General features: G+C 35.1%; 1 protein-coding gene across 1 annotated transcript; it reads left to right on the plus strand.

Annotated features, from left to right (window-relative positions):
* Positions 1 to 1,476: 1,476 nt before the first annotated feature.
* On the plus strand, positions 1,477 to 2,864 carry LOC108318763 (pentatricopeptide repeat-containing protein At1g55890, mitochondrial). The gene has a single exon (XM_017556180.2). It carries the CDS (start codon positions 1,539 to 1,541, stop codon positions 2,679 to 2,681), a length of 1,143 nt encoding a protein of 380 aa, XP_017411669.1. The 5' UTR covers positions 1,477 to 1,538; the 3' UTR covers positions 2,682 to 2,864.
* The last annotated feature ends 13,712 nt before the right edge of the window (positions 2,865 to 16,576 follow it).

Genomic DNA, 16,576 nt, shown 5'->3' on the forward strand with positions numbered 1-16,576 from the left:
CGTTTGCCACAGTTAACGTCGTCCAATTTTAAGGATTAATAGTAAGAGTTTCAAAACTATGAGGACTAAAAACAATCAAAGTTTCAAGTAGGGACTAAATCCAAAATCGCGTGATACTTAAGGGACAAAAACATATTTAACCCAAAAAATAAAAACAAACTTACTTTAAACGCTGGAAATTCGATTGGTTGTTCATAAACACCTTTATAAATATCTTTAATGAGATATACTTGATTTATTTTATTCTCTGTTGGACTATTAGCCCAATCACTTAAACACTGACCCAATTGCAACCCAATATCGTTTAGCTTGGTTTAACAAACATTGAATCTGAATAAATCGATCCGTCTTGAATACCAACCCGCGGGTCCAATATCATACTATACAAATTATAAGAACAATTTCTTTCTACTTTTTCCGCTACCCGTAAATGAAAATCTATGTATTTATATTTTTCCAACAATGCTGGTACGTGATTTCAGCACAGAGGACCTCTTTCTCTCCCAAAAATCTAATCCCGTGACCCCACACTTAAATACATACCAGTTTAATCCATACTTCTTCCCTTCCCTGACAAGTACACGTCAAAACCAAGTAAAATATTCCACTTTTCTATATATTAAATTATCACTCAACGTTAACGCCCCATTCAGTGAGTTAACATTTCTTCTCTTCTTCCCTTGATAAGTACTCGTGCCTTATATATAAGTCATATGTATATGGGAAAATTAAACATAGCTTTCACTCTTCCAATCAAGAACCATGAGGAACTCACTCCTCTGCCTACAACCTTCCAAAATACCAATAAATAGTGGTGGACCCTACACATCTTCTTTACTTTAGTAAAAAAAATTACACATTCTTCCAAGCAGAGAGTATTCCACCCTTGTAGTCAATGATAAATAATAACTTCTTCCCTTTTTCCTTCCTATGTAGAACCCACACCCAACATATACATAAATATCTATACAACAAAAGAAACCCCCTCTGGAATGTACCCTATGCAAACTCCTCTCACACCTTATTCTCAACCACAACTCCTCACCTCCATTCCTTTTTCCTCTTCTCTCCAACACTGCTCTCATACTTTCAACAACCCATTCTTTATTATCATTCCTCCAAAAATTTAACAAATTAAAAGAGTTCCTCTGAGTAACCATTCCTCCTGTGATCATTTAAAAAATCTTTTAAGTTCACGCGTTATATTTACTAGTTTACTATATACATTGTTCATAAAGAAAAATTTTGGATGCAAGAAAATAAAAGCCATAAAAACAAAATCTTTTTAATTGTTCACAATCATAAGGAGCTAAAACAGAGGATTTACTACCTATAAAATTCTAGGACACCCAATTCCTCAGCATATTCTAAAAAGGGGAGATGCTCAAGAATTTGGAGGTGCACAAGGAAAAACCTAAAATAGAGCCGAATGTTCTCCAAGCCCAACTTTAAAACATTTACAAAAACAATGACTCCATTACGTAGGGTTGTCAGTGGTACGAGCACCAGATCTTTTTTTTCTCAGTGCTTATCCCAAAATGTATCGCATTCTTCACCGTGCTTTTTGCACTGCCGCAGAACCAGCAACAGTGAGCATCAAGTCTATTTCGGAAGATTTATACAAAGAAGTAAAGTTAAAGAGGTTGGTGGAGAAGTTCAAGAAAGCTTCCGACATTGACCGGTTCCGCAAAAAAAAGGGGATTTACGAGAAGACAGTGCGGCGTCTCGCCGGTGCCAAGCGCTTTCGGTGGGTTTGCGACATCCTCGAACACCAAAAACAGTATTCCGACATTTCCAACGAGGGTTTTTCTGCGCGCCTAATATTTCTTTATGGCAAATCTGGCATGGCCAAACACGCCCGCATGGTGTTCGACGAAATGCCCCAGCGAAAGTGCAACCGCACTGTGCTCTCTTTCAATGCCCTCTTGGCCGCATACCTCCATTCCAGAAAGTTCAACGTCGTGGATGGTCTTTTCAAGACCCTCCCCACTCAGCTCTCAATCGAGCCTGATTTGGTGTCGTACAACACTCTCATTAAGGCCTTTTGTGAAAAGGGTTGCTTTGATTCGGCACTGTCAGTTCTTAAGGAGATGGAGGAGAAGGGTGTGAATCCAGATTCCATTACGTTTAACACTTTGCTTGATGGGTTGTATTCAAAGGGTAGTTTTGAGGATGGTGAGAAAGTGTGGGGGCAAATGGTTGCTAAGAATGTTACTCCGGACGTGAGGAGTTATTCTTCTAAGTTGGTGGGTTTGTTCAGGGAGAATAAACCGGATGAAGTTGATGAGCTTTCTAGAGAAATGGAGAAGGTGGGTGTGAAGCTTGACCTCTTTTGCATCAAAGCTGTCGTCAATGCTGTCATCAAATGTTGTTTGAATAACGGTGACTTGGATGAGGTCAAGAAATGTTTAGGTATGATTGCAAACTTTGATTTTGACCTTGATAAAAACACTTACTCTATCCTTGTTCCCTTCCTGCGTGAGAAGGGTGATTTGTTGACCACAGTTAAGTTGTGCCGGGAGATTTTAGAAAAACGGGGCCGTGTTGATGTATCGTTGCTGCAACTTGTGGTGGATAAGCTGGTGAACAAAGGCTTGATTTCGAAGGCGAAGGAGTTTGTGGAGGCATGGAAAACCCATAAGTACTATCGTAATAGGCTAAATTTACCTAAAGCAGAGTAGAGTTATGTTAGTTCTTAGATGCACTTTATTATTCGTCTTGCAATTTGATTGGTTTTGTTATGATGGTGATTGAGAAATTGTCAATAATGGCTTTTGTTTGGCAATGTGAGCCTAGTAACTGGTTTCTTCAGAGTGACTTTTATTACAAGTTATTTATTTAATGTGAATCTTTTTTTCTCTCAATTCTTCCTCTTTATTTTCTTTTTCTCTAAACTCCTCTTCTTCATCTTCTTTTTGTAGTCCGATGTAACAAAAAGGAACAATAGGCATGAATTTAATCCATAAAAAAATATAGAAGTAGGCCTTACCTGCCGGGTTACATGTCGTTCACCCTTAATGTTTTTCTTATAACCATATGACAATATAATATTTCAAAAATATTATTGATTCATCGCCTATGAAATATACAAATATCAGTGGCATGGAAATGCTTACACTAATTCTATATTCTTTTGTTACTGCTTTGGTATGGAAATTCTTACACTAATTTCTATATTCTTTTGTTACTGCCTTCCTATGGAAATGCTTACACTTTTGTTACTACTTTGGTATAATAAAAAACTCCATTTATCGAGATCAACGTCATTAACCAATCTCTCCACATGTATACTTAAAGGAGTATTATGTTATCAAGTTCCCACCATGGTAGGCCACTACCTCAAACCTTTTCCCTGACATCTGAATCCCTACAACTCTAATGCAAAGGGGACCACTAAAATTACTTAAACTAACAACAATGGGATCACTATGCACACCAAAAGTCGACAATCTTGCACATTGTCTTCCATAACCCAAAACCGGACAACTATAATCATATTTAAAACACATATTTAAAACACAATACACAATGCATTACAAAACAACTCATCATAAAATATTTAAACAACAACTTTTTATACCCGAAAATCATCGTCAATAGAAGAAAATACCTATATTTAACACAAAATCAAATTAAACCCTAACCCTCAAATAACAAAACAAGAACATCAACTAATTAGGTTTAGATTAGGACCACTTACCTCACTTACGTACGATGTTCCACTTACACCTTGAAGGAATCGGCAGCAGAATCACCAGCAATGACCAGTTTCACAAGAACGAAAAACCCAGAAATGACGTTTTTTACTTCAACCCAGCAGAATCAGATAAGGGTTTTTTAATTTAACCCAGACTTAACCTATTTTACTTCATTTTATTTTTTTCTTAAATATTTACACATTAAAATGACTTCACAGAGCCACGTAAGCATCGAAGTAAACAGGTCATTGAAGTTTCGCCATGCTAGCAATTGCACCGTTAGGATTTTAATGGCGTCTACAAAAAGGATCATATTGAACATTTTTTAATGAAATATGGGACCTTAGTGAACTTTTTCCAAAGTTGGGATCATTTTAAACCAAACCCCCGAAAGAGAGGACCAAATGATGTATTAAACCTATATATTATCTTATAAACTAATGTATTGTCATGACACGTACTAGACGACTTAACGATATTAATGAACATTCTTTTTGTGACATTTGTGATATTTTTCTCAATATTTTATATTTTTTGGTATATAATAGAACCAATAGATAGTGTGGGTTTGTACGTAATAGAATCAACATTTTTTATTTTATTTTAAAATTATTTTTTAAAAAAAAAATTAAACCAATAGACGCTTTTTTAAATAAGCGCTATCTTTTGTTAACCACCAAAGCGCTATCTATTGGTGGCTGACAGTAGATAGCGCACACATAGATAGTGCTTTATAAATGCAATGATGATAAAAAAAAAAAGCGCTATCTATGTACCTTTTTTGTAGTAGTGATAATGTCTTCTTTTACATATGTTACATTTTTTTCCTCAATTGATTTTCATTAGGCCTAATCTTGGATCTCCTATGTAATGTTTTATTTAGGGTGTTTAATCTTCTGATTATCTAAATCATGTTCTTAACGAAGGCCAGGATGATTTTTTCTACGGCATCTCAGCTCGATAACATCTTGTATATATGTGGTTAATTGTTATTTTTTTATTTGGCTATGAATGATCCTAATTTAATTTGAATGTAAAAGGATAAAGGGGATGATGGGACTATTAAGGAGAATAAAAAAGTATCATCTTAGTTAGCTTTTATTGGTTCTTAATAAAGAGATTTTAAGTTTAATTGAAGGTGAGACATCTCCAATATCATGTTTTTTGGATTTATTTTCATTTATATGTATTAACTTTTTAATTTAAAAAATTACATAAGATTAGATTTTGAAATGTATTACGATTTTTCATCCTTCAAATCATTTAAAATAATTACAATAATAATTGTAATTTTAAGTAAAAGACTAAAAAGACGCTTTATAAACTAAACAACAAAATCTAAAGTAAAAAACTTTCTACAACTATTCCGACAACAATAAAAACAATGAAAGGGTGAATGAGAAAAAGATTCAATATTATTACGATACAAAAAATATAAAACCACTCATTTTTTTTCTTGAATATTCAAATCAATATGTAAACTACTGTATGAAAGTTTCGAGAGAAAACCAAAATTTTATCTGGTCACACCTCATCCAACCAAAACGAAGTTCTCTCCCATATACACATTTCATACTAAAAGAAGTAAAAAAAAATAATTGAACTTTATAAAAAAACACATTGATATCATTCAGAATCCAATACATTTTTTTCATTAACTATTAAACAAAAAAAATCATATAAACTATAAACAAGAAAAAAAATTCAATGAATACTTATTAAAACTAAATTCATAACATATTATAATCTTATTATGTCAAAATATAAAATTCTAATCAATTTAAATATATAAATATCAAAACATCTACCATTATTTCAAAGATTAATTCAATTCCTCTGACTTAGTGTCTAAAAATATATTTTCCATATCAACATGATATATATCCTTAATATCATGCCACATTAAAGAATATTTCTGATAGTTAATCCTAAAAAATTGATTATAGAAAAGTTATTACTATTGAATTGTTGTAATGATAATGGAAAACAATCAAGCGTGTAAAACGGAGACCTATCAAAATGTTAGTTATATTGAAATCAGGTTAATCAAATATTCATGTCAACGTCATATTGACAAAGTTATACTCAATAGTGCGAAACACAACACATCTTTTACATCTGTCGATGAAAATTAATATTTCAAAATATACTATCACGTTACATGTTTATTGTTTTGGAAAATAACTATTATTTAAATAATAATTGACATTTTAGATTATTCAAAATATAGTTCTAAACTATATAAAATGAACATAGTTTATAATTATACAATCCAAAATATAAGTTTAGATTTCATAATTCAACAATTGAATGTTTTTAGGTATCAGTGAGGCGTAGATGGAACGTACCTTGGCTTAGTCTTAGCTCTGTATTTATAAGTTGTCTCATGGACCTAATCTGATTCAAGCCTAATAAAATAAAAACAATATAATTCTTTGAAACTCTCTTATATCGAATTTCTTATTTTATTCATATACTTTTGATAATGAATATTACCTAGAGATAGGAATAGGAACATCAGTTGCCTTAAGCTTTTGTGTGTATTGCATGAATAATTGCTAGGGAGACTAGACATAGTAAACTAGTAATTGTGATTAGGCTCTTTTCACCGAGAGATCGAGTTTAGAGTAAACTAGAAAGTGACATAAACATTGATAACAAAGTTGAATTTAATAAGAATAGTAGATATTTGAGAGTGGATTAGGATGAAACCGTAAACCCCAACAACACCATTCATCCATATCTTTTTCTTGCCAATTGATCAAAACCTTTTCATGCATGTTTACTTTTTGTTTCGCATTTAAAACTCAACTTATTGTTTGCTCAAATCTCATGATTTCCATTAATCACATGAACGTTTAGGCCTCAGAGTCCTTTGGGAGACGATACTCGGACTTACTGTTTATTTATTACTTGATACGATCTGGTACACTTGTCAGGGTGTTAACAATGTTTTGTTTAATTCATTCAATACCGTGATATTTGATTTTGTTGTTATGGACACATACGGGAAAATCTAGACATGGGGGAATTCTCTCGGGAGCAATATTACCTAGACATAGGGATAAGAGGACCCATTGCCTTAAGCTTCTGTGCGAATATAATGCATGATCAATTGCTAGGAAGACAAGACATTGTAAGCTAGTAATTAGGAGTAAACTCTTTTCACCGAGACATCAGGTTTAGGGTAAAGTAGAGAGTGGCATTAACATTAATGAAGGAGTAGAATTCGTAAATATATGAGAGTGGATAAGATGAAATCGGAAACCCTAACAACACAATTCATCCATATCATTCAACTGCGTATTTTCTAGGTCAATTGATCAATCTTTGCATGCATGTTTATTTTCGTTTTTGCATTCTAAACGCCAATTTTCGTTTCTCAAGTCTTAAATAATCAACAAATCACATGAAAGTCTAGGCCAATGAGTCTCTAGGAAAACAATACTTGGTCTTACCGTTTATATTACTTGATACGATTCGGTACACTTGCCGGAGTCTTAACAGGTACCTTGATTGGAGAATCTTGAATTTTTAAGATTTCTCTCTCCTGTTCATTCACGGCTTCTTCCACTGCTATCTCTTTTTATCTCTCTTTTCTCACTCATGCGTTTGTCCCGTCCATATATGCTTTATTCTCCAATGGTAAAGACGACTTTTGTTATTTTTATTATAATCGTGGTGGCTCTTCAACAATGACCTTTTTGTTTCTCAGGAGGAATCTTCTGGGTTGGTATTTCGTCTTGTATGTCATCTTCATAAATCATTAACAATTTGGTATCACCCGAGTGCATAAGTAAATATTTTCACTAAGTCTTTACTGATTATATTACTATCAAGCTTGCTACATACAATTTATATGCATCAGTTTGAGAATGAATATTAGATATATTGATCTTTTATCTTTAATTAATTTATTATTATCTTTTATTCGTATTTTGGACTCTCATATTTCTTCTATTATAAATAAAGTAAATAATACAAAATATATTAGTCGCATATATATAATTTTTCATTATATTGAACAAGCTATATTCAAAAGTATTCATGTGAGGTTTTTCTAACTTGAAATTCTTTAACTTTAATTGTTATGTTACCAAAATAGTACAATTGGGCAGGATAATTGGAATACCACTTAGTATCCAGGTCACTCTTAAAACTGTGGAAACTTTTCATGGTTTGAATGTTGATATTTTAGAAACTTTCCTAGCACATGACGAATCTTTTCAGATCTTGAATCACAATTTATTGCAGCTTGATAGCAATTCAAGAATTCAATTCAAAAGGTTGGAATAAGTCATGGATTGAGAGTTATTATATACTTATTCAATATATTTTTTATAAAGTGGATGTAGTTTACATTAAATATATATATTTATATATATATATATATATATATATAACTAAATATATATATATATATATATATATATATAACTAAATATATATATATATATAAATTCATCAATACTTAATATATAACTATATATATATATATATATATATATATATATATATATATATATATATTGGGTAGAGTGTTGTCACCGACGCCACCGCTACTAGGTGGCATGGTGGAGAACCTGGTGAGGGAGGAGAACTAGAGGAAGGCGAGGGAGGAGAACTCGATGGTGGAGTGGTTGATGACAGGGATGAAGTCGAAGGAGTAGACGGTGGAGGAGCAAGCAGAGTCGATGGAGGTCGCGAAGGATGCGTCGTCGGCGGAGGGAGACGCTGGGGTAGAGATGAAGGAGGTGAAGGTGGAAGTGACGATGGAGTCACAAAGGATAAAAAGAAGAAGAAAAACAACATGGCACACAATAACGAAAGAAGGTGGCATAAGACGTGGTCTTATCGTTTGCCACAGTTAACGTCGTCCAATTTTAAGGATTAATAGTAAGAGTTTCAAAACTATGAGGACTAAAAACAATCAAAGTTTCAAGTAGGGACTAAATCCAAAATCGCGTGATACTTAAGGGACAAAAACATATTTAACCCAAAAAATAAAAACAAACTTACTTTAAACGCTGGAAATTCGATTGGTTGTTCATAAACACCTTTATAAATATCTTTAATGAGATATACTTGATTTATTTTATTCTCTGTTGGACTATTAGCCCAATCACTTAAACACTGACCCAATTGCAACCCAATATCGTTTAGCTTGGTTTAACAAACATTGAATCTGAATAAATCGATCCGTCTTGAATACCAACCCGCGGGTCCAATATCATACTATACAAATTATAAGAACAATTTCTTTCTACTTTTTCCGCTACCCGTAAATGAAAATCTATGTATTTATATTTTTCCAACAATGCTGGTACGTGATTTCAGCACAGAGGACCTCTTTCTCTCCCAAAAATCTAATCCCGTGACCCCACACTTAAATACATACCAGTTTAATCCATACTTCTTCCCTTCCCTGACAAGTACACGTCAAAACCAAGTAAAATATTCCACTTTTCTATATATTAAATTATCACTCAACGTTAACGCCCCATTCAGTGAGTTAACATTTCTTCTCTTCTTCCCTTGATAAGTACTCGTGCCTTATATATAAGTCATATGTATATGGGAAAATTAAACATAGCTTTCACTCTTCCAATCAAGAACCATGAGGAACTCACTCCTCTGCCTACAACCTTCCAAAATACCAATAAATAGTGGTGGACCCTACACATCTTCTTTACTTTAGTAAAAAAAATTACACATTCTTCCAAGCAGAGAGTATTCCACCCTTGTAGTCAATGATAAATAATAACTTCTTCCCTTTTTCCTTCCTATGTAGAACCCACACCCAACATATACATAAATATCTATACAACAAAAGAAACCCCCTCTGGAATGTACCCTATGCAAACTCCTCTCACACCTTATTCTCAACCACAACTCCTCACCTCCATTCCTTTTTCCTCTTCTCTCCAACACTGCTCTCATACTTTCAACAACCCATTCTTTATTATCATTCCTCCAAAAATTTAACAAATTAAAAGAGTTCCTCTGAGTAACCATTCCTCCTGTGATCATTTAAAAAATCTTTTAAGTTCACGCGTTATATTTACTAGTTTACTATATACATTGTTCATAAAGAAAAATTTTGGATGCAAGAAAATAAAAGCCATAAAAACAAAATCTTTTTAATTGTTCACAATCATAAGGAGCTAAAACAGAGGATTTACTACCTATAAAATTCTAGGACACCCCGTTCCTCAGCATATTCTAAAAAGGGGAGATGCTCAAGAATTTGGAGGTGCACAAGGAAAAACCTAAAATAGAGCCGAATGTTCTCCAAGCCCAACTTTAAAACATTTACAAAAACAATGACTCTTTCTTAAATTTACTAATGAGAAAATATTATTTAATAATTACGATGATTATATTTTATCTATTAGAATAAATGAGACGACAATAAATTTGTAAACAATAAAGATTCTTTAGTTAAAACTTTACCTATTATAGAAAATAATTAATGTGTTGATTCAAATTTAAGTCAATGTAAAATTTCTTTCTACAGTACAACTTTTCTTTTTCTGTTTTTTTTTTTTAAAATTTTTTTTTTCACACAACACTTCTCTTTTATTATGGTAAGTCATCACAATGAAATATGTACAATAATAATATATAAATTTAAATGACTAAAACAATATTTGTATATTATGAATTTTAAATCTGTTACAAAGATTTTTTACTAGTGTTTCAAAGTTATGGTAAGTCATAAGACCCATATAAAAAAAATCAAAGTAATTTTATGTATGTTGTGGTTTTGAATAATTAATTATGGTGTGCATTCATATATAAGATAAAGACTATTGTTTGTATATATTTTCTACCATTTTGTTAACTTGGTTCTTGTATTAATTATTTAAATTTGGTGCAATTTGGTGCTGGCCATCTTTGGTTAAAAGGAGTGACATAATTATAAATTAATAATAATAAAAAAAAATATATAAATATTAATATGGAAAGAAGATAATCATGGAGGTTGATGTTTCCCGTAAAACATGGGTGCATGTTTTGGTAAAAGGGGACCCATCCCTTTCAATTGTTGTTTTTTTTCTTTGCATTGTATTATTGCAAGCAACATACGGGAGGCTTCATTTCTATTTATAAAAACTTATTAAGGCCTAAAGAGAGGAGGAAGGGAGAAGAGGGATTTAAGTTAGAATTTGCTTTGAATTTGAGAGTGAAATCAAGCAAAGGTGGTGGTCTAGGAGTATCTAGAGTGAAGAATTTCTTACAAGGAGAAGAGGTAGGGGAGCTAATCCTTTCTTGTTATGATCATGAATATGAGTATGAATGTGTTAAATTTTGGTAATGGTAGTTATCTATTGATTTGTGTAAATTTAGTTTTCATGATTATAATTTCTTATTTTCGAGTTACTGTGGTGAAAAATTTCTATTAATTATTTTCACCGTTGGATTTAGCTACCATTTTAATATGTGAATCCTAAGACCTATTACTACACTTTGACCGTTCGGATTTGTAATTAGTAGTCTGTACTTGGAGATATATATCCTGCATGTTTGAGTGAATTAATTACCCCTGCAGTTTTGTTACTGAGTTCCCTTGGTAAAGTATGGATTCTGACTTATTGGACTGTTAGATCAACTTGAAAATTGGATATATGATTCTTAGGATATAGTATTACAATTTGACCGATCGGATTTGTAATTGAAGGTCTATACTTAGAGAAAGAAATTTTGAAAGTTTGAAATAGTTGATGAACACTGTAATTCTGTTCTTAAGTTATCATGGTAAAAATTTTATATATATTTCATTTACCGTTAGATTGAGCCCAAACTTTAGCATGTAGTTCATAAGACATATTAAGTGATCTTAACCGTTCAGATTTGGAATTAGATGTCTGTGCTTAGAGGAATTCATTCCCCATTTCGAGTTTAACCGTGAACCACTTAAATTTATGTCTCTGAGTTACCTCGGTAAAACCTTCATATCTACTTAGTTAACCGTTAGATTAACCTGAAAATTTAGTATGTTGTTCCTAATAGATAGTGGCATACTTTGACCGTTCAGATTTTAAATCGGAGGTACAGATTTAGAGATATTAATTTCGTATCTTCTCAGGGATCTTAATATTGCTTAATTTATGTTTTTGGATCATTTATACATAAATTATGATTTCCGCTTCATTAACCGTTGGATTGGACTGAAAATTTTACCATATGATTTAAACATGCTGTTCATTAGTTTGATTGGTTCAGATCTGTAATTAATGATATGAGTGAAGAGTAATCTTTTCACGAAATAGTAAATTTATTTGTATTGGGTAAAAACTTGGATAATTATGTTCTTAAATTGTATGTGTAGTTGTATTTTGGAGATTGGAGGATGAGTAATATAATATATTCTATATTATAAAATTTAATTGAACATTCTGGAGTTGTAATAATTATTTGAGTTAAATCATGAATTGTAAATAAGTTGATGGTAAATTTGGATGGGTGGTATAGGCATTATTGCAATAATTGTAAATCTGAATTTTATTTATTTTCCTACGACTTTGGTGAGTCGGGAGGGGAGAAGTTTGAAGTTGGACACTACTTTGGTAAGTAGGTGGGAAAATGTGAGGTGAATTTAACACAAACCGTACTACTTTGGTAAGTAGACAATATTACCTTATTGTACTACTTTGGGAAGTAGACAATATTACCTTGTTGTGCTACTTTGGTAAGTAGATGATATCACCTTATTTTGCTACTTTGGTAAGTAGACAATATCACTGTATGGTACTACTTTGGTAAGTAGATAAACATCACTTGGTTAGATTACTTTGGTAAGTAGTCAGTATCACAGGGTTATACTACTTTGGTAAGTAGATAAAAGGATTGTTGATTGCTTTGCTTTGGTAAGTAAGCATTATAATAATATGTTGTATTAACTCTAGTAAATGGACTGATGATTTTGACTAGAGAAATATTATATGGTATCAATGTAATAGTCTGTTCTTGAGTATGTTTGAGATGCATGTATTGGACTGATGGTCATACTTGTGATATTAAAAAAAAAATTGTGAATGATGTATATTTTTTATTTGGTTAGCTCACCCTATTGTTTGTGGTTGTGTATGTGAATGCAATGATCGTATAATGTGTGATATTATACGGGAGCAGAAACTATTTCAGATGAATTAGCAGATGGTTCTGAAATTGCTTAGAAGATGAGAGATCTGCGGGGAAAAAGGAGACATGGGGAATTTCTAAAATAAATCTATGTTTGAATTTCTGAACGGTGTGAAATTTTAAATTTCAGAAGTTTATGAACTGTGTGGAATTTTAATTTCAGAAGACTTGTGTTGTAATAAAGAACTTAATATTTTGTTGGTGTTGAAATTTGTTAAAGAAAAATTATATATGTATTTTGTGGAATATAAATGGTAACGCCTAAATCGGGGTGTTACATTGTTTGGTATCAGAGCCTAGCCTCTCCCAGTACGGTGTGGTTCGAGGACGAACCAGAGCGGAAGCTGGTGGGCATGTGACGCCCGGGCACTGCGAGGGCGGGGAGTGATCGCCGGTGCAAAGCGTCATGGACAATGAGTGGCTCCTGGCAGGCTTCGAGTGGAAGGGGTCCATGGATGAATCGAACATACACCGGAATGAGAGGGATCTGGAGACTGTATAGGTATGGGACTATACAGTTGAAAGATAGCTTAAAGGAATTGATTGGGCTACTCATATCACCAAAATGCATTTGCTTTTCGGTAGCCTGACCCATAAGAACTCCATGGTTAAGCGTGCTTAGCCCGGAGCAATTTAGGGATGGGTGACCTTTTGGGAAGTTTTCCCTGAAAGTGTGCGAGTGAGGACAAAGCACACTGGAAAGCCACGTGGTGATCTGTGGGGGCAGTCGACATTCCCTGTAGGCTGCCGGGGGGCGTTACACATCATAAAACCGATTTTTTACTAGTGTTTCAAAGTTGATTCTCTTAATAATCGACATAATAAATAAATCTGTTACATCAATTATGTAACTGAGATAAACAGTACAAACTTTATATATATATATATATATATATATATATATATATATATATGTTAGTTCTACACCTTGCAAAAGTCCAAAATAACTATCATAAATTTTTTTTTTTATTTTAATACTGAGTTATGATTAAAATTTAAGATTTTTTTCTTGTTTTCAAATATTTTTACTGATCTTAATTTAATCTTTGAGTTTTCAAAATACATTAATGTAAAAGTTGAATTTACAAAAAAAACAATGTAACATCTCATGTAAACTAAGTATAAACATACATTTAGTATTCTATCACCCTTATGCATTTACATAAAGGTTATAAATAATATGATTAAGGTTTACAAAATAAAATTAGTTCATAAGTGTTTCGGGTATTTTGGGGCTGAGTTACTGACCTTGCGCGATCTCCTTTCTTTTGCCGTCCGACCACTCAATTCCTGGCTCCAGTCGCTCGACCGCCTGGATGGGGAGCCGTGCTGTGCTCTCCTTACTTCTGCCGTCCGGCCTCTTCGAATCCTAGCTCCAGTCGTCCGACCGCCCAGAGGGGGAACCTGCCAGAGGTTCTCCGATGCCTAAGTCAGTATGTGAGCAGAGGCGATTTTTAGTAGAACAGCAGTAAATGTGCAGTTCAATCAAATGTCCGTTATGCCTTACCTTTCACCTTTATTTATAGCTTTTCGTCATGGGCCTGAGACTAGTGAAAGGTGAATCACAGCCCAAGTTGGCCCAATAGCTCTATTTTTCTAATTATTCTGATATGCGATCTTACTTTTTGGGTGCTTACCGAAATGGCCGACCGTTCTTCGCTCGTGACCGGCCGGTCATTGTTAGACACGCAGAGATGGTGGTTTAAGGAATCACTTATTCGGGACGTCCGGTCGTTTGGGCGTCCGGTCCCCAGACAGTACATAAGCCTCCCGAGCCCTAGCACACGTAGTGTGTGTGGGGTTTAGTTATGCCGACCGATTGTCTTGAGGATAGCAAAGGGCCGTTGAGGAGGTATTGGGCCTGATCCACGGGGCTTTGGAGGGCGGTTTCGGAATCGTATTTTGGGCGGGAATCCACGTGTCACGCAGCTGGGGAAGGTAGTTGAAACGGCGTTTCATCTGGAGCGTTGATCGTGCTAGCATCCAACGGCTGCGATGTCTTGACGGTTACGGGATTTTCCCCTATAAATAGCAGGACCCGTGCTGTCATTTTCACTTTCTCTCCTTCCCGATTTCATTTTCTGCATTTCTCTTTCCTTCAGGTAATAAATGGCGGTCGTCCATATTGAATCTTCGTGTGAGTCGTCGGGCGGGAACGGCGGGAGTTCAGCGGGGGTTGATGGCGGTCGGGAAGACTCTTTGAGTTCGGTGTCGTCCACCTTCCTCGAGACTCATTCCCCCGAGGGTGTGGCTGGCACTTCTGAGAATGAGGATCGGATTATTTATGGGATTCCGATCTTCTTACTGCAAGGGGGGGTTGAGATCGAGGGTTCTCCTTTTGAGCCGGATGGTGATTCAGCCGATGTGGCCGTGTACGACTGGGCGCCGTACGGTCCTAATTTGTTCGTCTCCTCCTACGCGGGTCGGGGTGCACTGGACTGGAGGGTCCAACGTCTTCACATCGTTCGGGATGAGGAAGATGCCAAATTGATCCGGGCGGGAGTAGCCGTACGGAACGAGAGAGTGTTTCATGGGAAAGGGTCGAGCCCGGACGACTTCTTTTACATGTATGCCAACGTATTCTCTCAACTATGTGTCCGGGTACCCTTCACAAGGTTCCAGATGGCCGTCCTGAGGGAAATGAACGTAGCCCCGGCGCAGCTTCATCCAAATGCATGGGCGGCCATCCAGTCTTTCTTGGTGATGTGCCTGGCGGTAGGGGCCGTTCCGTCCATCCCCCGTCTTCTTCCATTATTTTGAGGTTCGTCCTCTACCGTCCGGCGGATGGGTGTCTCTGACCTCTGTGCAAGAGAGGTGTCTCTTCCGTCCCTTCTCTGATTCTTTCAAAAATTTCAAGACCCAATTCTTCAAGATAATAATTCGTCCGGCCGGCCGTCGCGAGTTTCACGATGCCGAGGGGAACCCATTGTTCCCTTTTTATTGGACTGAGAGGCCTCGAAAAATAAAGGCGTACCCATTAGGGGTGATGAGTGCGACCGACCGAGACTCGATTCGGGCCATCAACACCGTCCCCGTCGCGTCTCCGCCCGACATTTAATTGAATGTCTTCGTTATGAGGATTGTGAACAAAAGGCGTTCGGTATGGTATTTATGTTGAATTCATATTTTTCTTGGTATATTGACATTTAACGTTGCTGAATTTTCTTGTTTCTTTCAGAACTGATGACTATTCCTCCTGCCCCCCTGATAGTGGCATATTTTACTATGAATTCAGTATTGAATTAGAGAAAATATCAACTCTTTCTCATCCTTTTTACCTTGTAAATCCTAGTTTTCATTTAGTTTAAGAAGTGGTTTCATCTTAAGCTTTAATTAGATAAATTGATCATTAACCCCTTTATTTATACAAGTTTATTAGTTGGAAGAAGTCTCTGCATCAAATGAAGAGTGCTGGAACCAGAGAAAACAAGAAAACAGCAAAAACAACAAAAATATGAAGAACCAGAATCTGGAAAAAGTTAGCTGGAGCGCCCTTTTTCCATGGGCGCTGGAGCGGGCTCTGCACCAGGACTGGAGTTAGCTGGAGCGCCCCCTACAAAAGGGCGCTGGAGCGCCCTTTTTCCTGTTTTCGCGCACTGGAGCGCGGTCTCAAGCGCGCCTGCTGCTGATTTGGCAGATTGGGTTTATTTAACCCCAAATTAGAAGGGCTTTGATATCTTTGGCATCCCAGACACAAATTCTCTCAATTGGAGCGTCCAGAGGCGAGCTAGGAG

This window comes from Vigna angularis, chromosome 1 (genome assembly GCF_016808095.1).
Source record: "Vigna angularis cultivar LongXiaoDou No.4 chromosome 1, ASM1680809v1, whole genome shotgun sequence".
Taxonomy (NCBI): Eukaryota; Viridiplantae; Streptophyta; class Magnoliopsida; order Fabales; family Fabaceae; genus Vigna; species Vigna angularis.

Bases quoted from the DNA above. Each gene is read 5' to 3' on its own strand.
- LOC108318763 (XM_017556180.2), top strand. From the start codon at position 1,539: ATGTATCGCATTCTTCACCGTGCTTTTTGCACTGCCGCAGAACCAGCA.